Raw genomic sequence first — 22,699 nt, 5'->3', positions numbered from 1 at the left:
TGATCGGCCTCGCAGCCTCACCGTCTTTCCCCAGAAGCCAGTGGGGCGTGGGAAAAGTAAAAGGGTTGAACTTTCTTTCAACCCTAGACCGCTGTGAGCCGCTTTCATAATAGCTCTGCCCTCCCCTAGTGCTTCATTGCTTCAGCTTCAGCTGCTCCCCCCCAAAAAAAACCCGGTTTTCTCATCTCGGGCAACCGGTCTCACCAATTATTTGCTTATCAGTCATGTGGGCGAGCTCCCCTCGCCGGAGCTTTCCCATGCACCTTCAGACCGAAAGGGCTCACCCTGCTGGAAGCCCGCTTCTGAGTCATCCGGGGGACCGCGACATCCTCCAGCACCAAGGGGCCTGTGGGGCCTGAAGAGGCACGGTCCCCCCAGGGCCACGGAGCAGGCGGCAGTGCATGGGGCCAGGAGCCTGGGACAGAGGACGGGGCTTGGAGAGCCTGGAGCAGACCTCGGTCATCCTGGGCAACTCAGTGGTTTAGCAGGCGGGGGAGGTGGGGTGGGGGGTCTGACACGGAGGCCCCCAGACCCCAGCCCCACACGCAGCAGGCGCATCTGTGTCTTGGTTCTTGGACCAAAGCCACCAAGCCCTTGGAGTGGCTGTTCTATCAACACAGGAATCTTTCTGTGTGCTGTTTTGGGTGTTTGGACGAACCGATCTTCGGTTACTTCTAGCTGGTCGCTGGACAGTGCGGGGCTTGGGTTGAGGGCATCGCTGACAAGAGGGGGTACAGGGGGCGCAGCCAGAGACTGCTCAGTGCACCCCATCTTCCTCAGACCTCCCTCAGGCTCGCCCTGGGCCCTTCCCTGCCCAGGGAGGTCCAGGAACTTCTGTCCCTGGCCAAGCTGGCGGGAGGGGTTGCTGCGGGCCTACAGCTGACCAAGGCATTGGCACCCGACCTGCATCCTTACAGACTCGGTCACCGTGGATCACTCTCGTGGCCGGCACGGCGCCCGACGCTGTGAGGCTGAGGGGAAGGAGGGAGATGGCAATGAACGAAGCCAGGGAGAGCACAGGTGCAGGAAGGGTGACTTATTCCAGAATGATTGATTAAAGACGAGGCCACACGAGGATTGGGGGCACGAGGGGCCTGGAGGAGGGGGGTGGAGGGAAGGGGCCGGGAGGTGTTCCGTGTGGCACGGGGGCCTCAGGGGAAGGAGCTCTGGCACCCCAGGGGTGGGCCTAAGGTGTGACGGACTGCCCAGCCTGGCCTCAGTCTGACCAGTCTGGGAGGGAGTGGGAGGCGCCGCTCCGGGCCTGCCCCAGCAAGAGCCCCGTGAGTCATGGCGGGCGACGAACCCCGCCCTCTCCAGCTGCCCGGCCCGGCGCTCTCGCCCAGCGAGGGTACCCCAGGTGGACTAGTCGTGGGGTCACGCGGTCCACAACCTTCTCCCAGCCCCAGGGTTCCGGTACATCGGGTTTGCCCCTTGCTCATAGTGCCCTTGGGGTGCCACGGAAGGGCTGGCGAGATCTGGGTTGAGGGCAGCTCGCCTGGCTGGGGGGGGGGGTTGGCACGGCGTGTTGGCTCAGGGAGGTCTGAACACCCGCCTCAGACTGGGGCAGGAAGTACCCAGGTATCAGGCCAGGCGGCCACGGCTCGGGACACCCGCTGGCCCACTGGGGCCCTTCATCCCCCAGGAAGGCAGCCCGACTCCAACTCCGGTCTGGGCAACTCATCCGAGCCTTACATCCCAAGGGAATGAAAGATGATGCCACTCCCAATGTCATAGTGTTTATTTAAATCCTGAGGTTAAAAACACATTTCCAAATGATGCAGCAGGTGCTATAAAGAAATGTTTGGGGTACAGAGTTTCTCACCCCCGCCGGGCAGGTGGGGCGTTGGCATCTGATGTGCTTCTGGGTAATTCTTTGGCAGATAAGGAGGGACTGGGTCCCCAGACCCGCTGTCCCCTAAGGCCGCGAGAATTGAGGACTAGTCAGTTCAAGTGCAATTCCAGTCGGAGGCTGAGCAGCAGAGGCCCCGGTGTGGCAGCCGCCGGAGGCAGGCGCGTCTCCGGACGACCCGTCATAAAGTTCCACGGGAGGGAGCGTTCTTATCGGGGATGCCTCCCAAAATTCAAAGGTCTACTTCATCATTTAAAAAAAGTGAATAAGGGGGAAAAAGCTCTATTCAGTCTGTCCCATTTCCTTGAAAGAACCACAATGAGAAAAACTTGCCCAAGTTTCCCCTAAAAAGTGCCTTTTGCGTGTCTCTCATGGTGGAGGGCTGGCGCGGCGGTCCCCCTGCGGGCGGCCCTGGGCTCCAAGCACCGAGCACGGCTTCTCTGCTCGAACCCCCAGCGTGCTGGGCCAGGGACACTCATGAGATGGAACCCCCGTGACACTGTCTCAGGGGGCGTCTGCCAGCACCAGGACTCTGAGCCTTCACCCCCAAATGGGGGACTTCCGTTCACGTGAGCCTGGAGTGGCTTTGCCACCGTGGGTGGGTGACAACTGCCCGGAAAAGCCACCCCCTGTACTTCGGAGTTACGTTACATGGCTTTTTATTCCCACTCTCCCAACCCCGGGGTGGGGGGTTTCACTCCCAGAACCCTGCATGAGACGCGTCTGCTCTTGTTCAGCCGGCTTGCTGGCCCGTGGGCTCCAGCCAGAGTGCTCCGCAGAGGTCACGCTTTCTCCCACACACTTCCTCGTGGACGAGTGTGCGCCCGGAGGCCACGTGCTCAGGGAGGTTCAGTGGCTGAGGCCGTGGGGACAGCCAGTGTCAGCACTAAAAACAAGTGGCTGTTAGAGAGCTGTGGGCCACGGAGGGGCTGCTGGGCGGGTGTGTGTGCGTGATCTGGGGTCCCAGGGACGCCTCCTCTTTGCTGATTTCTAGTGTAATTTCGTCTACTGCCCGGGCTACCGCCTTCAGTAGTTCGTTGTCATTTGCATTTTTAAAAGGTACCCCAAACCCAGAGCCTCAGTAAAGCTGGGAGCCTGTTTAAAAATAATAAAGCTATTTGTACAAGCCACTTAAATAGGGCAAGATGTTCTCCAGCCGCAGAGTGCACAGCGAACTCGAGCTCGCACAGCGAAACAACCAAGGACAGGGGTCCGTCCGGCACAAAACACAAACAGGCTGCACAGGCAGGCCGCGGCCACCAGCGATCGGGCGGTCCTCTGAGCCCGGTAAACTGCAGCTGACGGTGCAGGGTGCTCACCATGGGCCCCTGCTCTCCAGGGTGGCTCTGGGTCGAAGAGCCACACAGTTTTTTAAGCTGCAGCAGGAATGTACCCACTCCACTGGAGTATCCCAGACTTTTGCAGGAAGCAGATCAGCATCTGCTAGATGTTGGTTCTGCCTGTGGATGGTGGCGACACCAGGGGAGGGCCATCAGCTCGGACTGCCTCATGTCCGGGGAAAGCTCAGTACTCACGAGACGCCAGGCTGCTTAGGGTTCTCTTCTAACTGTCGTTTCCCTGCAAACGGTGAACCTGCTACTCCCCGCTTCCCTCTCCTGCAGGGCGGCTGCATTGGAAGGCAGGGCAGGTGCTCCGAAACAACCCACCTCACGCTGCCGCACGCCCTTGAGGGCCAGCATGGGGCCAAGGGCCCTGGGGGCCTGGCCATTTCCTCTCTTGGTGCTGAGCGCCAGCAGGCCCTGGGCCAGCAGGAGAGGGCAGAGACTCTGCTGGCTTTCTGCCAGAGGCTGCTCCAAAGAGAGCACCAGGCCCACCTTTTCTCTGGAAGGTTCTGTGCACCAGTCCCCATTTAAATGAACTGGAGGCACCCAAGTCTCCTGTTTAAATGAGGGTCTGAGTCCATTGCAAAGGTCATCTCCTCCCACCCCGGCCCCCAGGAGAGCACGCTGCTGGGGCCCAGGGCACGCGGGGTCCCTGCTGGACTCAGCCTGGGCCCCCAGCCTGTCCTAAGCCCTCAGAACCAGCCCGATGAGACTGGCAGACGACAGAACGAAGCCCTGAGGTGCCGTGACTTGCCCTGGTCACCAGGCGACCTAGAGGACGGCCCGGGGCCCAGCACTTGCCCCCCCCCACCCCAGAAAGGGCACAGGGAGGCCATCAAAGGCGGCTTTCTGCGGCAGAGAAAGGGCAGGAGAACAGAAAGATTATTTCCTTCTTGTCTGTATAGAGGAAGCAGGGCTCAGGGCTGATCTGTCTGCGGCGGAGGGGGGTCCCTGGTTGCCAGGCACGGGCTGAGCCGCAGGAAGTGGGCAGGTGCAGTGCAGGAACCTGGCCGGCGGGGAGCTGAGGCCAAAAGGTGAGCAGAGGGCAGATTCACGAACCACACCTGCTGACACGCGAGTCACCGCAGACTGGCTGGTTTGAAAGTGGTTCTCGCCCTATGATCATTAGTACACGCGTCTGCACGTAAAGCCGGGGCCCTCGCTTGTGTAAACAAAGGTTGTCAGCTGAGAAGTGGGACCTCAAGGCCACGGCCTGACCCTACTTCGTCGTGGCATTGACCTTGGCCAGCACTGGGCTTCAGCCAGCTGTACACAGCCAGCCGCTGCAGGCCCTGAGTGTGACGGGTTCTGTTTCCAGATGTGTCCTCGGTTCTCGTTGTCAGGGTGACGTTCTGAACAGACGGGAGGCCGGGGTGGGGGTGAGGGCCTCTGCCTTAGCACAGAAGCGTGCCGACAGGAGGGCCAGGGGGATGGCGCAGCTGGGGGCCCTCCTGAAATGCTGGGTCTGGGGGCAACCCCGACTCACCGGGGCAGGGAGGGACAGGAGCATGACAGGAAGAGGCTGGCTCAGACCTCAGAAGGGCCCCTGGGCACCCGGCTCATGGCCACTCAGGATGCCTGGGCCCAGGCGGGGCAGAGCAGGGCAGCTCGCTCCACGGGCAGACGCTGGTGTCACCGCTGGCTGGCCTGTGAACCTCTCTGCAGCAGCCTTGGAATCAACTGTGTCCTGGGGGGCGGGGGCAGCGGGTTGCAGGGGCGGTGGAACCCTTCCTTCGGCAGAGCACCCCTCCGGCTGTGAGCCGGCCAGGCCCCCCACCGAGGGAAACGCTGCCGGAGCCCCTGCAGCCTGGGCCCAGCGAGCCAATGCCCAGAGAGGCTGTGGGGGCAGTGAGGGCCTGCAGCCCCAAGTTGCATAGCTGATCAGCCCTGGAGGGGCTGGCTGTTTGTTGTTTGTTTTTGTTTTAGTGTTTTATGTGACAGGTGAGAAAAGTAGCGTTTCTTGTGGCTAAAGTGAAACCGAAAACCCAGGTGCCCGGGGCTACAGGAAGTCACTTCCATCATAGATCACCGGCCGGTCAACTGTCAAGTGATAAAACACTTTCTTGGAGACAAACCTGGGGGAACAGAAATGGAAAAGGGGGGGAGTCACCCCGAGCGCCGAGAGGCCGAGGCCGCAGTGGCCCGGGCCCCTCACCCCATTTCCTGCCTGTCCAGCGCAGTCCTCTTCCTGCAGAGGAGCAGGGGTCGGGGGACATCACCACGGGCTCTCCCGGGGCCCGGGTGCGGAAACGCCCACTTGGCACCACGCTGTGCGCCGCTCCCTCCCGCTCTACTGCTCTGGAAAGGCCCCGGGGTGGGGGGGGGGGCTCAGGGGCCTGGGGGTCTGTACTGCACAGCGAGCGGAGAGTGGGCGGAGCAGGGCTTGAGAGGCGAGGTGAGTGTGGACTCCATTCTGACCGGGCGTCCGGTCTGCCTGGCCGCCCATCTCTGCACACAGACTCAGCAGGCGAAGGCCAGAGCTGGCCACGGCACCACCGTCACCTCCAATTTCAACCGGGAGCCGATGGGGCTCGGAGCTGCGCTCTGCCCCCAACCTGCCCCGCCTTGGCCCGTCAGCTGCCAGTGGGGCTCAGTGACGCAGTGGCAAGGCTCACGGTCCCGGCAGAGGGAACGGGGGCTCCAGGCAGGCCCACGGAGGGAAGAGCGGAGCCTGGGCCTGGCTGACCCCTGCCCTCTGAGGGGTCCCAGGACACGCCAGACCCGTGCCCTTGAGTCCTGCTGACTCAAGGTGTGTTCCTGTTCATGGGGGCGTGTAGGAGCCGGGCAGGGCGGGAGTCTCGCCCTCCCAGCCTCCCTGTGGGTGGACGCCCTTGGCCACCGCCCCGGGAGTTCAAGGCCTGGTGGCAGTGCGGGGATAGCACAGCCTCCTCACCTCGGGTGCCCTACAGAGTCCTTCTGCTGAAAGCCCCAGGGGACTGGCAAGGATGCCCATGTGGGGGGATGTGGCCGCTAGCTTGGGGCACCACTCAGGATGCGGCTGGGTGCCGGTGAGGCAGGGCTCATAAAAGAGGCAGCCCCAACGAAGGGCTCATGCCGAAGCCGGAAGACATCAAAGGGACAGGTGCCAGTAACCTCAAGGGTCCCCTGTCTCGTGTCCCCGGGAGCCCCGGCTGATGGTCGGTGCACACCCAACACTGCCTCTCTCCCACTTCCTCCCCTGGCCGCCCCTCCAGCCTGGTGTGGTGTCCCCTCCTTCCTGCCCTCCCGCCCCCAAGCCCTCCGCTGCTGGGCCGTCCGGTGCCTTAACAGTGCCACCTGCAGCCAGTGCACGTTGCTGCAGCTCCCTGACAGGGGGAGCCGGGAGCTTCATCTCGCAGGCCTGGTCCTGCTTGCCTCTGGCTTTAGCCTTCCTTCTTTTATTATTCCCCGCTCTCTCATTCACCAGCCTGTCCGCCCCCCCCCCCACCCCCCCCCCACCCCCGCCCCTCCCCATGGACCCTGCCACTGCGTGTACGAGCCTTTCTCTGGGCCGGACAGTGGGAGCCCAGGCATCGGAGAGGCAGGGGAGTATGCGGGTGGAGTCCGGAGTCCGGAGCTGGGTTGCCCGTGTTCAAATCTGGCCCCGGCACTGGGTGTGCAGCTTGGGGGAGCCAAGCTTTCACCCCTCTGGTTGTCCGTCCCTTGGCAGTAACGTGAGGAGAAAGACAGTCCCCACTGCAGGGGGCGCCGTGGGGCTTAAGTGACCTACTGCGTGCGGAGGGCTGGGAACCCGGCCGGCACACACTGAGCCCGCAAGGGTCAGCTTGCGTGTGTGTGTTCTAAGGCGGATAACAGACACTGGAATCCCACAGTATCGGGGTCTGCAATCAGAGACCCCTAGTAATAAATTGATGATAATTAAGTCATCTATTTGTAACGTCCGCCTCTGTCCCCCGGACCAGCGGCGGGCGGCCTGGGGGCGCTGCGGGACGAGGGGCCCCTCCCCTACCTGGAGAAGGTGTTGTCGAAGATGAGCATGTAGACGCCCGGCGCGCGCACCTTGAGCTGGCCCCGGATGCTCTCCTTGTGCGAGCTGCAGCGGGTCGTGGGGATGAGGACCTGGGAGGAGAGGCGGGTGAGAAGAGGCGTCACGGAGGCTGACAGGGCCCCGGGATCCCCCGGGGGGACCTTTGTTCTGGGGGAGGAGACGGAGGCCCAGGGAGGCCGGGTGCCCTGCCTGGGGGCAACGCTGACCTGGGCTGGGGCTGGGGCCAGCCCCCAGGAGGGCTGGGGTGCCTGGGTTTGTTGACAGCTTGCAGCGGGGGTAGGAACAAGTTTCACCCACAATCAGTAACTAGTCGCCACCCCACAAGAGTGGTCCCCGGCCTCCTGTAACCGTGGCCAGTGCCGGAACGCCCCGCCGGCTGGAGCACCGGTACCTTTGCGGCTTTAGGAAGCTGGGGCTCACTCTAGGTGAAACCCATCTGCCCGGCTGCTTCCTGCTGGCCCCAGCTTTATACAACACCACAGTTTCCAAAACACTGACGTGGCGTGACGAAGGACGGCGATCTCGGGGAGAACAGGGGAGGCTGACGGCTGCCGCAGCTCGCACTGCTCTGGGGGGCGGAGGGAACGGCCACCAGGCGGGACACACGGGGCCAAACGGGAAACCGCTACGTCAAACCTCGCCACCCCGATGATCACACTGAACGTGAACAGTCTGAACATGCCAGTGACACAGCGGAGCTCACCGGGCTGGAGAAAAGGGAGGCCCGTGCCCAGCGTACCCATGAAAAGTGCAGCTTCAGTGTGAAGACACAAATAGGTTTGAAGTACAGGGATACAACACGATGTCCATGCTACTACCACTAGTCGGAAGAAGGCTGGACCGACTACGTTAGTACCAAAGGAAATATTCCATCAAAGAAGACGACCCAGGGTAGCTTCATAATGACGAAGGTGTCGGTTCTCCGACAGGACAGCGATCCTACACATTTACGCTCCTGGTGACAGAGCCCCGAAACACACGAAGCGAAAACGGCTACACGGAGAAACGGAGCACAGCCACAGTCGCAGCTGGGTGCTTCGGCATCTCCCAGCGACCGAGGGAACGGCGGACAGGAACTCGTAAGGAAACGCAAGACGTGAGCGCCTGCACCAGCTAGCCCGCTCCGGTCCGCAGGCACGGAGCACCGCGTCCGACTGCCGCAGGACACGCAGGCGCTTCTACGGCACGTGGCCCCGCACCAGGCAGCTCACACTCTGCCAGGCTGTTCGAGGCAACGACGGCACACGTTTCAGAGGATTCAAGTTACGCACAGTGTGTCTTCTGACGATGGAATTAAAGTAAAAATAAAGAGCAGGGCTCTACAATATCCTCACGGATTTGGAAACTAAATCACGCCCTTCTAAATAACATGGGGCAGAGAAGAACCCCAAGGGGGGTCCCAAAGGCACGGGAGGGAGCGCGCGAGTGCACGGGGTGCGTCCCTGGCCCCGCAGCACGCCCGCTCTGGCTGGGAGCTGGAGGCGGTGCGGGAGGAACACGGGCCCCAGATACGCCTGGAGGGCCAGGAGGCACGGGGCCTGCTCTGCGTGAGCTCCGTGGCAGCCACTCCTGCACGTTATCTCCCCCAGCCCAGTGATGCTTGATGCCACTCTAACTCCACCGGGGCTGAGGGTCCTGGGAGCGGAGCGGCCCATGAGCTCAGGCTTCTGGGCCCGGCCAGAGGCTCTCCGGCAGGCACGGGCAGGAGGGGCCGCTGGGGAGCAGGGCCCCTCCTGCAGCAGCCACTGCCCTGGTTCCGAAGCAGCGCCCAGGAGCTCGTTAACACGGGTCCTCTGGAGAGGCTGTGTTTGGAACAATACTCTTCATTGCTTCCAAACATCCTCTTCTATAGAATTTTCGGGCTTTTCAGCTGCTGTTTTCCTGCCATGGTCAAATGTGTAAAGTTCTCTCATTACTTTAAATAAAAAACCAGAAGTGTCCAGGGGACACTAACTCTGGTGTCCAGAGCTCGTGCCACTGAGGTGACCGGCACGCACCTGAGAGACTGGACTTGGCGGTGCCCCCTGGGAACCTCTCCCCGGGACCTCCATGCCCAAGTGGCCGTGCCCTGACTCACGCCGAGTGTCTGCACAACAGTCCACGTGGCCTCACTGATCTCTCCATGGGCTCTAGTGGCTCGGGGTCCAGGTACAAAGCACGGGTTCTGTGCCGAATGGGACCAGCCAGTCACCAAGGCCACATCCTGCTGGCTTCAGTGCACATGCCATACCCAGAGCAGGTGAGTCCTCGACGACAGAAAGTAGGCTGGTGGTCGCTCGTGGTAGGAGTGGGGGGTGGGGGGAGGAGACTGCTGATGACTCCGAGGTTCTGGGGGGGATGAGGAAAATGATCTACAAGTACACGGTGGAGACTTTTAGCACAGCTCCGTGGGCCTGCTAAAAGTAGCAATGCCTTGTACATTTTAGATGGCTGAACTACGGCTCAGTGAAACTATTTACAAAGTAAAAAGCTGAAGGTCCTTGCTCCCAGCCCTGCTTCCTCCCCACCTCTCTGTGGCCCCAGGCAGCCACTGAGTTTCTCCGGCCAAACACGAGTCCCCGGGCCAGACAGAGCAGGGCCTGTGTCCTGCGCACGGATGGCCTCAAGTCGCTGGTGTGCTGTTTCTTTTATCAGGTGCCTTCCTGACCGCACAATCTCTAAGCTTGGGGTCAGGCCCGGAGGAAGGCACTCTGGCGGGAGGGTGGCCGGGGGGCAGTGTCTGACAGGTGCCACCAGAAATGGGCTGGCCTTCTGCTGTGCTACGCCCCTGACCGATCGCTTCTCTAACCCAGGTCCCCACATGCGTCTCCTGCTTCGGCCCAGGGGTCTCCTGCCCTGCTCACTGGCCGGCCTGCAGGCCAGGCTGACCGTGACACTCACCACGTGGAATCACAGCTGCCTACTTACAAGGGTCTCTGGTTATATCATGAGCTCCTCTGGGGCAGGCCCCATGTTCCCCTTCTCTCTATGTCCCCAGGGGGTGCTACGGAGCCCAGTGCACAGCAGAGGCTCAGGAAACGGCTGGGAACAGACTGCGGGTCCGCAGCCCAGTTCCCGAGTCCGCGCCTCCGTCATCACTGCATCCCGCTGTTTCTGGTAAGACCCAGCTGGTCAGGGGCTCACGTGGGAAGTCCCCAGGACAGAGGGGTGTTGGGAATAGGCTTCCCGGGCTGGCATGGTTGGGCGCTTCAGGCAGAAATAACCGTCTCTGCCCACAGCTGGCTGGAGACAGTGGCCTGTGGAGGCAGAGGAGCCTCTGAACACCTGGTGGCTCACTCGCCCTGCAGATGGGCTCCTTCCGCCCCCTGGCGTCCACTGTGGGGAAGACAACGTGGTCACGACCCCCCAACTCTTGGCTCCCGGGGCCAGGAGGATTTGGCAGGTGAGTGACTGAGCAAGGGGAACGACCCACGGCTCAGCCACGCATGGGCAGGTGGAATGGCAAAGGCCTGGGCACCTGCTCTACTCACCCCCTCCATCCCACCCGCCCTGCTGGCCACGATCCCCACCAGTGTCTAATCTGGTGGACGCAGCGCTGGGGGTCTGGTGGGCCTTGGGAACAGCAGGGCGAGCAGCAGAGGCGCCAGAGAGAGTTCCTGGCAGTGCGGCGGGGTCAGGGCGGGGCTGACAGGCTCACCGATAACAGCCCCGGTGAGTCACTCCGAGTCTCAGTTTCCTCATCTGCAAACCGGACAAAGACCTGCCCACAGAGTGACGTCACCCCCCCTCATGCACAACAGCAGGTGACCCCGAGTCCACTCTCAGGCCTCACGCCCGAGGGGCTCGCGGCCAGGGGTTCACAGCCCCTCAGGAAGGAAGGGCCCCGAAGCCAGGTAGGTAGGTGGCGCTGCTGTCAGCCCCGGAAGGACGAGAGGGCAGAGCAGTGTTCAGATAAGGAAGAACGTGAGACTCAGGGAGGCTAGGATGACATCTCAGGAGTGACTCAGAGCACAGAAATGACCAGCAACGTCCGCAATGCGCCGGGCAGGGACGGCGGGAGGGCGAGCCCAGATGTTCCTCCACGGGGCGCAGAGCTCAGGAGCAGCGGCCTGGGGCGCCTTCAGCTCGGGGCCTTCCCACCCTCCCCTGAGCCCCTCAGGCACCCGTGGGCCTCGTGCACGAGGGTAAAGGGATATTACCTTGTTTCACACGACCTCAAATTGCATTCCGCTATCCTGACTCCGGTCTTTTTGGAAAATGGCGATTCGGGCGGCCACCTTAAGGGCCTGGGCTCCTCCCTAAGCTCCCGTCCGGCGTCTGACTGTTCTCACCGTTCTCACTGTCCCCTCCGCTCAGTGACTCAAATGGAGCTCGGGTGTCCACCCACACCGGCTCTCACCCACTGTCCCCTGCACCCTCTCTCCCCCTGCGGAGGAGCAGGTGTGGATTCTGCCGCTCTTCCTCACCCCGCACTCAATCAGCCACCACGGGTCCCGTTTGCCCGCCTTTGTTCTGGATTCTGCCCGACCCCTGCACACTGACTTCCTTCCTTCACCCCAGCCGTGGTTCCCATCCATGGCTGCCCCCTGGGTCGCCTAGGGGTGTCTGCGCCCCCCGCCACCCTGAGGTTCTGATGCAGCGGTCTGGGGCGTAGCGTGCCTGAGGTCCCAGCTGCTCAGGTTGCGTGAGCCCAGGCGTGCTGAGCTGTATGTGGTGCGCTATGCGGGTCGGGGTCCGCACTAAGTTCAGCAACAATACGGTGACTTCCTGGGAGCGGGGGGCCACCAGGCTGCCTAAGGAGGGGTGAACCAGCCCAGGTCAGAAAGGAAAACTCCCCAGGTGCTCTCCTACCCTTGTTTCTCTCGGCTGGGGCCCAGAACGTTTCAAGAGAGGCCTGCCCGGCAGAAGACGGACCAGCCCCGGCCCTGCGGCGGGAAGGGCCTGCCCAGGCGTCCTGGCGTGCGAGCAGGGCCCGCCGGCAGGGAGCCGGCCTCACCTTGCACTGTTCCAGCGGCGCGTCCTCGGCCTCCTGGAAGACCACGCTGAAGGAGATGCTCTTGGGGTCGGAGGAGAAGACCCAGCTGATGGTGAGGCCCGCCTCGGCCACGGTGATGGGGATGAGGCTGTAGGTGCTGGACCGCACAAACAGCTCCCGGCTGCCCTCCCCGAAGCTGGCGATCTCTTCCACTGTGAAGGGCACTTTTATCCTAAACACAAACAAACAAACGGATGCAGGGAGGGGCCTGACCGAAGTGGGTAAAAGCTGCCCTGGCAGGTGAGGCGGGCTGTGGCTCCGAGGCGGCCAGAAACCCGAAGCTCTCGGGAGGATCAGCTCTGGGTGTCCTTGACCATGGGCTTAATACGGAAGAGAAAGTTTAAAGTGAAACTCACGCCAACAGGCATCTTCCAAGCACCTACTACGCACCTGCCACGGTACTAGGCACCGGGGACACACAGGTAACAAACACAGACAGTCCCCGCTGGAGCCGTCCGGTGCCCTCCAGGGCGGGAGGCCAGTGCTGAGGCCCCGCCCTCTGCAGCCCGCCCCTCAGCTGCGCCCAGCTCCCTCCCATTCCCTGCCGCCCCCTATCTAACCTCTAACCACCACCAGCAGAAAGCATGCCCCTCATCAGAAACCTCCGAGTGGACACCCTGACTTTTCTTACATGCAAATACCCCAGGTTTTCTTTTTTTAATTGAAAAATTTTTTTCCAGTTATAGTTTGCATTTATTTTGTATTAGTTACAGTTGTACAGCACAGTGGTGAGACAATCACAGACTTCACAGAGTGCTCCCCCTGATATTTCTAGTACCCACCCGGCACCATGAAGCTATTATGTTATTTTTAAAAGACTTTATTTATTTATTTTTAGAGAGGGGGGGAGGGAGGGAGGGAGAGAGACACTGACCAGCTGCCTCACACGCTCCCTGACTGGGGACCGAACCTGCCACTTAGGCACGTGCCCCGACGGGATCAAACCAGGGAACCTTTGCTTTGGGGGACGACACCCAAGCAGCCGAGCCACACTGGTCAGGGGAGTTACTGCATTAGCACTGAATACACCCCACCCCGTGCTGTTCTGTACATTCCCATGACTGCTTTGTAACTGCCCGTTTGCTCCCAATCCCTCCGCCTTTCTCCCAGTCCCCCAAACCCCCTGTCCGTTGGCAACTGTCAGTCTGTTCCCTGTATCGGAGTCTGTTTCCATACTGTTTGTTTATACTGTTCTCTAGATCCCCGTGTAAGTGAAAGCATGTGGCACTTGCCTTTCTCCGACTGACATGATTTCACTCAGCATAATACCCTCTGGGCCCATCAACACTGCTGCAAATGCGAAGGCCTCACTGCGTTTATGGAAGAGCAGTGTTCCGTTTTCTACTCTGCTCGTCTGCTGCTGGGCACTCGGGCTGCCTCCAGAGCTTAGCGATTGTAAATAACGCTGCTATGAACAGAGGGGTGCGTATACTTTTATTCTTCCAAATTAACATTTTGGGTTTCTTTGCACGTATCCCCAGAAGTGGAATCACTGGGTCATATAACACAGTTCCATTCTTAATTTTTGAGGGGACTCCATACCGTTTTCCATGTGGCTGCACCAGTCTGCATTCCCACCAACAGTGCACGAGGGTTCCCTCTCTCCGCACCCTCACCTGTCATCGCATTGATGGCAGGTGTGAGGGGATACCTTGCCGTGGTTTTGATTTCCATTTCTCTGATGACTAGCAATGCTGAGCATGTTTTCATGGGTCTGTTGGCCGTCTGTATGTCCTCTTTGGAAGTGTCTATTCAGGTCTTTTGCCCATTTTTAAATTGGGTTGTTTTTTGGTGTTGAGTTGTATAAGTTCTTCACAAATTTTGGTTATTAACCCCCTATCTGATGTATCATTGGAGAATACATTCTCCCACTCACTGGGTTGTCTTTTCATTTTGTTGCAGGTTTTCTTAGCTGTGTAAAAACCTTTTAGTTTGATGTGGTCCCATTTGTTTTTTTGCTTCCCCTGCCTGAGGAGACACAAAATATTAGTAAGAGAAATGTCCTAGATTTTACTATGTTTTCTTCTAGGATTTTTTGTGGTGTTGAGTCTTATATTTAAGTCTTTGATCCATGCTGTGTTTATGCTTGTGTGTGGTGTGAGAAGGTGACCTAGTTTCATTTTTGTTTGCATGTATCTGTCCAATTTTCCCAACACCGGTTATTGAATAAACTATTTTTATCCCATCGTATGTTCTTGCCTCCTCTGTCAAATATTAACTGACCATGTAAGTGTGGGTTTATTTCAGAGCTCTCTGTTCTGTTGCACTGACCTATAAGTTTGTTTCTATGGAGTGCCATGCTGTTTTGATTACTACAGCCTTCCGGTATAGTTTGATATCAGGTAGCATGGACTCCTCCAACTTTGTTCTTCTTTCTCCAGATTGCCGTGGCTATTTGGGGTCTTTTGTGGATCCACATAAATATTTGGATTATTTGTTCTAATTCCGTGAAATACACCCCCAGTGTCTTGACAGGAATTGCCCAGAGTCTATAGGTTGCTTCGGAGAGTACGGACAGTTTAACAATGTTAATTTTTTCTGCCTGAGAACACGGTATGTGCTTCCATTTGTTTGTATCTGCTTCAATTTCTTTCTTCAGTGTCTTATAATTCTCTGAGTACAGGTCTTTTGCCTCCTTGGTTAAATCTATTCCTAGGTATTTAAATTTTTGATGCAACTGTAAATGGGATTGTTTTTTTAATTTCCCTTTCTAATAGTTCATTATTGGTGCATAAAAATGCAACTGACTTCTGGAGATTTTGCATCCTGCTACTTTACTGATTTATTAGTTCCAGTAGTTTCTTGGTGGAATCTGTGGGGCTCTCTACGTACAGTATCATGTAATCTGCAAATAATAAGTTTTCCTTTTTCCATTCCAATTTGAATGCCTTTTATTTCCTCTTCTTGTCTGACTGCCGTGGCCAGGCCTTCCGCTGCTGTGTTGACTAAGAGCGGTGGGAGTGGACATCCCTGTCTTGTTCCTGACCGTAAGGGAAATGCTTTTATTGGGTTGGCCAAAAGGTTCATTTAGTTTTTTCTGTATGATGGCTTTAGTAGTACTTAGTTGTCTTTAGCTTTATTTGAAACAATTTTGTTAGATTGTATTGTGACAGCTGTCATATCAGCATGCATTTAAAAAAATTATCAAAATGGGCAAATTTAGATGCAGCCATTTTAATACTGAAGATGGAAAAAGATATACAACTTGTTCAGTGTATTATGCTTTATTATTTCCAGGAAGGTAAAAATGCAAATGAAATGCAAAAATAGATTTGTGCAGTGTATGAAAAAAGTGCTGTGACTGAACAAACGTGTCAAAAGTGGTTTGCAAAGTTTCTTGTTACTATTGACATTTTTGCCAAATAATCCTTTGCTGCGGGGCTGTCTCCTGCACTGGAAGATGTTGAGGAGCACCCCTGGCCTCTATCCAGTAGAAGCCAATAGCAGGAGAGAGCCAACACACTCAAAATATCCAGACCAATAAAGTTACTAGTGAAAATAAAAAACACGTCTTTTATTTTATAGAACTGAAGTCCACTAAGTCCACTAAATGGACTTCTGGGCCAACCCAACAGCTTTTCCCCAGTGAGTGTGATGCTGGCATTGCCACATACGCCTTTAGCATGTTGGGATATGTTCCCTCCATTCCCACTGTGACAGGTTTTGTCACGAATGGGTGCTGGATTTTGTCAAAAGCTTTTCCTGGCCCTGGCCAGCATGACTCAGTTGGTTGAGCATCATCCTGCAAAGCTAAGGGTTGCCGGTTCGATTCGTGGTCAGGGCACGTGCCTGGGTAGCAGGCCAAGTCCCCGGATGGGGGCATGCGAGAGGCAGCCGATGGATGTTTCTCTCACAGGTCAGTATTTCTCTCCCTGTCCTTCTCCCTCCCTTCCTCTCTCTCTAAAAATAAATAAATATTTTTAAAAAGCGCCTTTTCTGCATCTGCTGATATGATCACATGATTTTGTAGGCTGGGGCTGCCTCTGCTGGGCCTGGGTGTGTGCACGAAGGACCAGGCTGTGCGCCGGGGCCGGGGGCAGGTCGGTGAAGCCCGGGGCACTCTGGGATCTGCCTCTGCCTTCTGGCTACCTGTTTCTGGTGATCCTCAGGTTTCAGGAGGCAGGTTCTCAGTGAGCCACCGGGAGGGGTGAGCGGTGATTACCAGACTGGCGGCAGTGCTGGGTCTGAGGCCAGAGTCCCAGGGCACACCAAGGCTAGCCGCCACCTGCCAGGCACCCGTCAACCTCTGTGGTGGTGTGGGGTCTCAGGGAGTCATCAGAGCGAGGCCGGCAGAGTTAGCCAGGCCCAAACAGACCAAGTTTTGGCCGTGCAAAGGGAGGGCTCTGCACCAGTTAGGCATATAAGGAAAAACGGACCATGTCCTAAAACTATGCAATGGAGTCTGTCCAGGATTCTTCCTCTCCGGTGAGGGGGAGGCTGGGGGGACGGCGAGGGGGAGTTACCTCTGTCCCAGAGCCACACAACTCCCAGTCAGATGACTCCTCTGCTCCGCGGACCTCTGCAGGGTGGGGCTGTTTCCGCCCCGGGGCTGCGGTCCCAGGGGAGGGCCCCACTCAGGACAGACAGCACTGTGGTGCAACAGAGGGACTCAGCACGGGGACCCTGGCGGCTGGCCTTCGGCTCGCTCCCTTGACCCGCTAACCCAGGCTCTCTCCCAGGACCCGCTCCTCCGCCTCGCCTCCACCGGAGCCCGGGGTAAGTGTCTGCGGACGGGACTCGGTGCGCTGGACCTTCGAGGGGGCGCCCGGGTTCCTAGCAGAAGCCTGTCTCTGCCTGGCGGGCAGAGTCCCCACTGAGTTCCACAGCCAGATGCCATGTGGGCGCCTCTCCCGGCTCTGCTGCTCTGGTGCTCTGGGCTGGGGGCCCGGAGTAGGGTGGAGACCCCTCACTCCTGGGGGGGGGCTCCGCAGCTGAGACACCCCTCTGGAGAGAAGGGCCAGCCCTCTCCCCGTCTCTGCGCCGTCCCTCTTGACGGGCTTGGTTTCAAGACTGTCGCTAAGCTAGTCGCCAGCGGGTTGTTCAGGCCGAGTGTTCTGTATTTTGGTTACAACTCCAGTTTGGGCCTGGGAGCACGTGAGTGCGGTTCCCACCCAGCCCACCGCCACCTTGGGCCCCGTCCCCAGACTCTCTCTCACGAGGGCTGGCACGATGGCCTCGGGGCGGTGCTCCTGGGTCTAACCCCCAAGAGGTGGGGAACGGCCTCTTCCGGGAGGGGCCCTCTGAGCACGGGGCCTCTGCGGGACCCAGACGCGGTGGGGTGACTGAGGCTTGGAGCCAGAGGGGCCTGGGCCTGGCACCTGCCTCGCGCTCACTGCCACAGGGCGGACCCTCGCTCGGCCCCCGTGGGCTCGTTCGCACACAGAAGCAAGCACGCCCGCCCCCTGGCTGGTGTGGAACGAGGAGGATGAACCTAAGGCCAGTGGGGGGTCTCCGTGACGCGGCCTGAGTGACGGAGTGGCCCGGCAACTCCAGAGGCGGCGCGCTGGCTGGGGGCTGCCCCTGGGTGGTGGCCAGTCTTAGCGGCTCCAGGGGGCGTTTCCTGGAGACGATCTATCACCGTCCTCCTGACCTGGGGGTGGAGACTACAGACGGAGGGATCGGGTAACTTGCCCCCGGCTGTGAGGCAGCTGGCAGCGGCGCCTGAGGTCTGTCTGTCTGCGCAGCTGCAGGGAGGGACGGAAATACTCCCTGAAGCTGTGCTAATGAGAGGACTGACTAATCAATGATTTCAAAACCCAAATGCTCTAAAGAACAGCTCTGACCGAAGTCATTCACCTTTGTGAAAACTTAATTCCACAAAACATTTTTCCATGTGTTAAGCTTTATTTCTAATTATGGGCTGCCTCTCGCACACCCTCAGCTGCGGACCCGGCCCACAGCCCAGGCATGTGCCCTGACCAGGAATCGAACCGGCGACCTCAATCCCCTGAGCCACATGAGTTGGGGCGTTATTTCTAACTATGTATGAAAGGCCTTTTCCAACATTTACACTTGGCAGAGAAACTAGAGAGGCTCGCCGTGGAAGAGAGGCCTTGGAACACGGAATGCTAACGCATCACTGTGCACGCGGTCACTGGTTGGCGGGACGCCCCGCCCAGGCTGGGTCACCTTGTAATTTCGAGTTCTAGAATCTTCCCCTTGCATCATGACTTGGGTCATGCCTTCCAGAATCTTCCCCTTGCATCATTACTTGGGTTGAGCCTTTAGTCTTTTTAACCTTTCTAGACACCACATTTTCAGTAAAGAACAACACCCAGTCCCCCGAGAGGAGACGCTAATAACAACAAATCAGGGGTTTGCTACCACTGCTCCAATAATAATCTGAAACAAAAGCCAGCGCCCACAGTTCTCGCGCTGTAGATGCAAACGCTGCTGGTCTCCCTCCTCTGCCCCTGACCCCCCCCCTCAGCCACGCTCCCCAGCAGCGGGAGCGGGCCTCTTCCAGCTGTAAACTGGAGGGAGTTGCCCTTCTGCTCACACCTAACTCGGGGGCTCGCTTTCCCTCAGTCAAAAACCAAAGTCCTCACCACGGCCAGCAGGGTCCGGAGTGATGTGCGGCTCCTCCGCGTCTCACCTCTTTGGGGTCGCTCTGCTGGAAACGGCAGACTCCCCCGCCGCCCACCCTGCTCTCTGTTTCCCTGTCAGGGCGAGCACTGCCCTCCAGCGTCGCGTGCATGACGCCCTTTCCCACCTTCACTGTGGGCCGAGCCCCCCAGACTCGGCGCTGAGCCTGAGGGCAGGGTCTGTTTCCGTGTGGCTCACGGACGTGCTCTCAATCTAAGGGCTTCGGGCAGCAGCTGCACCCGGGAGGTGCGGGAGGTGCGGGAGGAACACCGGAGACTGGGTGCTGGGCCTGTTCGGCGGCTGTTCGGCAGCTGTGCAGCCGCCGGACACAAACAACGCTGGAGAAAACGGCTGCTACGGGGAAATACTCACGCAATACTGAGTTTGAAAGGACTGCAAGGTACAACGTAGATTATTTATGGTAAAAACCATGCATGTACTTATCCTTACTTCCCTAACTTTCTGCATTGAAAGTGTGTTGCTTCCACGACAAGAAAAGAAAGTTATTTTCAAGAAGAGCAGACTGCAGGGCATGCCTGTGGGACAGGGATGGACACCCAGGGGCGCGGGGAACTTCGAGGCGAGGGATCTGGGCTGTGTCTTCATCAAGACTGGTCCCTTGGGGCCGGTCAGCTCTCGTTCCTAGACCTCGGCTTCCCCGGGGCAGGGGTGGGGAGCAGGGCTGGCTGTGACCCTGAGCAGGGTGACTGGTGATGACGCACCCTCCCGTTTGTCCAAGTCCAAGCGCTACACGCTGTGAAGGGGGTTCCACTGTATGTAAGTTATATCTTAAAAACATGTCACCTGGAAGCTACCACTGGTGCCGAGTCAGAGCCACGGGAGGGTGCCTTCCAGCCCCCACACCGGAAGGGACAGTCCCTCTGCCCCCCAAACACCACCCTGGGGAGCGGCGCCCTGCGCCCGGCACTCACATCAGCTCTCCGGACCGCAGCAGGCGGATCTCCGTGTCCTGCCCCAGCAGCATGTCCTCGGAGTCCTCCGGGGTCAGCGAGCTGGACGTGGCGTCCCTGAAATGGCACGAACGAGAATGCAGGGTCACACACCCTTAGGCGCTCTTCCTGGGAGTCACGAAGCCAACCTCAAACGTCGTGGGAAATCCTTCAGTCCTGGAGGCCAGGAGAGGGGCCTGGCACACTCTGTGGGCTGAGGGCCACTGAACGGGGAAAGGACACCAGGGCGGCAGTGACTCCCCTGATGACAGCTTCCCCAGGGGAAGACCCTATGATAAAGGACCGCCCCTCATTGCACCCCGCAGGCTGCAGCCACGGGACGGGGCAGCAGTGGCACGGACCCCGCCTTCTCAGCGCCAGGCCGCGACCAGACGAGCCTGTGCTGGTCCATCTCTGGGAACGAGACCGGCGCCCAGGGCTGATGGGGCTGAGAGGAAGGCTGTGGGGCAGGGCCAGCAGCGAGGGCCACCTGGCCGCAGGGACATCTGTGGTTCCCAGAGTGTGTCTGGTGGGACGCCGTGCTGGGGGAGGGGGACAGCTCACACTCTCTTAGGAAGTCACAGCATACTTTACTTTATTTAGAGATTTTCTTTAGTTTAGAGGGGAAGGGAGGGAGAAAGAGAGGGAGAGAAGCATCGATGTGTGAGAGATACATCGACCAGTTGCTTCTTGAACTCGCCCCCAACTGGGGACCAAACTTGCAACCCAGGCATATGCCCTGACCAGGAATCGAACCTGCGACCTTTTGCTTTGTGGGATGCCCACAAAGCCGGGCCACGCCGGTCAGGGCAGTCACAGCACACTTTAAAAAGTCACAGTAAATTCGAGGCTCGGAGAAGCCCTGCATCAAAGTTATCCATTACATTTTCAATCTAGTGTTTCTGTATTTACTTGACCACGGAGTATCTTTAACCCCTATGGACAAGAACGACCTGGGGGCAGACCCGTGGAGGAGACCCTGAGTCGGTGACTCCCAGAGAGGGCCCCGACCCCTGCCAACCCAGGCGGAGGCCCCGCAGGAGGCGGCCGAGTGAGGTGGGCGGGGGCGGGGCTGGGAGCGTTCCCCAGGCGGGCCCTGCAGCCTGGAAGGCAAAGACTAGAGGCAGGGTCCTTTTCAACAGATTATCAGACTGTGAGTCACCACCCATTTAGGGGGTTGTGAATCAACTGAAGTAAGTTATGGCCAACATTAAAGCACAGAACAGAAATGATCCATGTACATCGAGAGGGTCGGTATTGCTTTGCGAGGCTCTTGTTTTGACTTTACGTCTCCCCACGCCCACACCTAGGCAGCAGGTGTGATGGAGGTGACTTTCTGCCGTCCCTACGGGGCACGGTGGAGGATGTCTGAACGACCCTTAGGAGGTGTCCAAGGATGAGAAACTGTAAGAGAAAAGCATGGCCACTAGGGGGCAGCCTGTCCCTACCAGACCCATTGCCTTCTGCTGTCCCCGAGGTGCTTTGCTGGGAAGGGTGAGACAAACTCGCTGCCCAGAGGTGACCTCCTCCTCCCGTGGCTCCGGCCATGGGAGCTCACTGCCAGCTCTGGGGGCCTCAGACGGAGGACGGCGGCGTGTCACCTGTCCCTGCTGAGTTCCCGGATGGCCGGTCCGGCCGAACCTGTCCTGAGGCACGCACCTCTGTGTCATCCCGCTCCACCCTGAGGGTGGCCACCTGCCTTGCACACAGCCTCTGCCCGATAAATGTCTAGTTACGTGCCTCGGGCGAAGGCGGTTTTCCGCGTCAGATGCCTGCGACGGAGGACAGGGCCAAGGCTCCACTTTGGAACCAAGTCAGGGTGACGTGGTGACCACAGATGAGAAGGACACTGGGGCACTTTCTGGGAACATGGCCCAGGGCGCCAGCCCACCTGGATGATGGATGACGGACGAGGGACAGGTGGGGTTCCTGCAGCTTGGTCTCTGCAGCTGGCATCTATTGTACTTCCTTCTCACAAATCAAAGCGCCTCCGTCTCTTTTTAAATTGATTGCTGTACAACCTCAGCTCTACAGCCTACCCAGGGAGCGGAGTCCCTGCTTGATCAGATTGGCTGGGGAAGGGCCAGCCGCCTAGAAGGCCCCCGTGGCTGGAGCGTCCTGCTGACGCTCTCTCCCGGAGGTCGCATCTATCTGCTCTCTGCCCGGCCGAGCCCGGAGTAGCCGGGAGCGGTGCTGCGGCTGATGACACAGCCCTGCAGCCCCCCGCGCGGCCCCGAGCTGCGACCCGCCTCCTGTGGACTACAGAGTCTCTGGTTTACAAACGCACTGTCCAGTACAGTAGCCGCTGGCCTCATGTGGCTATTTCAACTCAAATTTATCAAGATTAGAAAAAAATATTTTGTTTCCTTCGTTGCACCAGCCACACTTTGAGCGCTCAGTGGCCATGCAGGCTGGTGGTCACCGCGCCGGGCAGCAGGGACGCAGGCCGTGCCCGTCACTGAGGCTCTGCCGACCAGCTCGGTCCGGGAGGCTGTGCTGAGTCATTTCATGTGTCGCCTTCACTACGGATCGGGGGTGCCCTTTTATTTTACTATTAAAGTAAATTCCTAGTGCTTTCTCTTTCAGTTATTGGTTTTTCTTTTTGCCTGAAAAACAAGCAAAGAAGAGCACTTCTGGAACTCTGAGTTCCCATTACTTGGTAAATAACTATGGCCTGACACAACAGGCACACCAGCAAGCCCATCCTCACAACCAACACCAGGGGGCGCCGCCGAGCAAGCCACACCCAACTCCCTTGCTGCTGCCTTCTGGTGCGGGGCTACTTTTCAGAGGATGATTTTGAACTCACCCTCCACAGCCCCCTCACCCGCCGATGCCTTGCAGCTGGCCTCTCCTGCCGGCAGCAGTAGCTGGCTCGTCCCCGACCCTGACGGTTCTGGCCGAGCACGCCAGGTGTTCGGGGTGAGCGCGCAGGTCAACACAGCCTGGCGTCCGAGGGAACTCTGCAGCAGGCGCGGCTGCCGCTTCCCTTGTACTCTTCCCTCCGTT

The 22,699-nt window shown here is 58.8% G+C and overlaps 1 protein-coding gene across 2 annotated transcripts in view; it reads right to left on the bottom strand.

The window, feature by feature from the left end:
• Nucleotides 1-1,723: 1,723 nt before the first annotated feature.
• FYCO1 (FYVE and coiled-coil domain autophagy adaptor 1) overlaps nt 1,724-22,699 on the bottom strand; it is a 71,432-nt gene continuing 50,456 nt past the window's right edge. For both annotated transcript variants that reach the window (XM_028518701.2, XM_036030431.1), the window contains exons 15-18: nt 19,673-19,768; nt 12,117-12,327; nt 7,142-7,251; nt 1,724-5,267 (exon numbers count right to left, since the gene is read on the bottom strand). In XM_028518701.2, the coding sequence (XP_028374502.1) occupies nt 5,192-5,267; nt 7,142-7,251; nt 12,117-12,327; nt 19,673-19,768 (493 nt within the window). In that variant the 3' untranslated portion in view covers nt 1,724-5,191. The remainder of the gene's footprint in view (nt 5,268-7,141; nt 7,252-12,116; nt 12,328-19,672; nt 19,769-22,699) is intronic.

The sequence above is a fragment of the Phyllostomus discolor genome, chromosome 7 (genome assembly GCF_004126475.2).
Source record: "Phyllostomus discolor isolate MPI-MPIP mPhyDis1 chromosome 7, mPhyDis1.pri.v3, whole genome shotgun sequence".
NCBI lineage: Eukaryota > Metazoa > Chordata > Mammalia > Chiroptera > Phyllostomidae > Phyllostomus > Phyllostomus discolor.
This window is presented reverse-complemented; position numbering and strand designations above follow the sequence as displayed.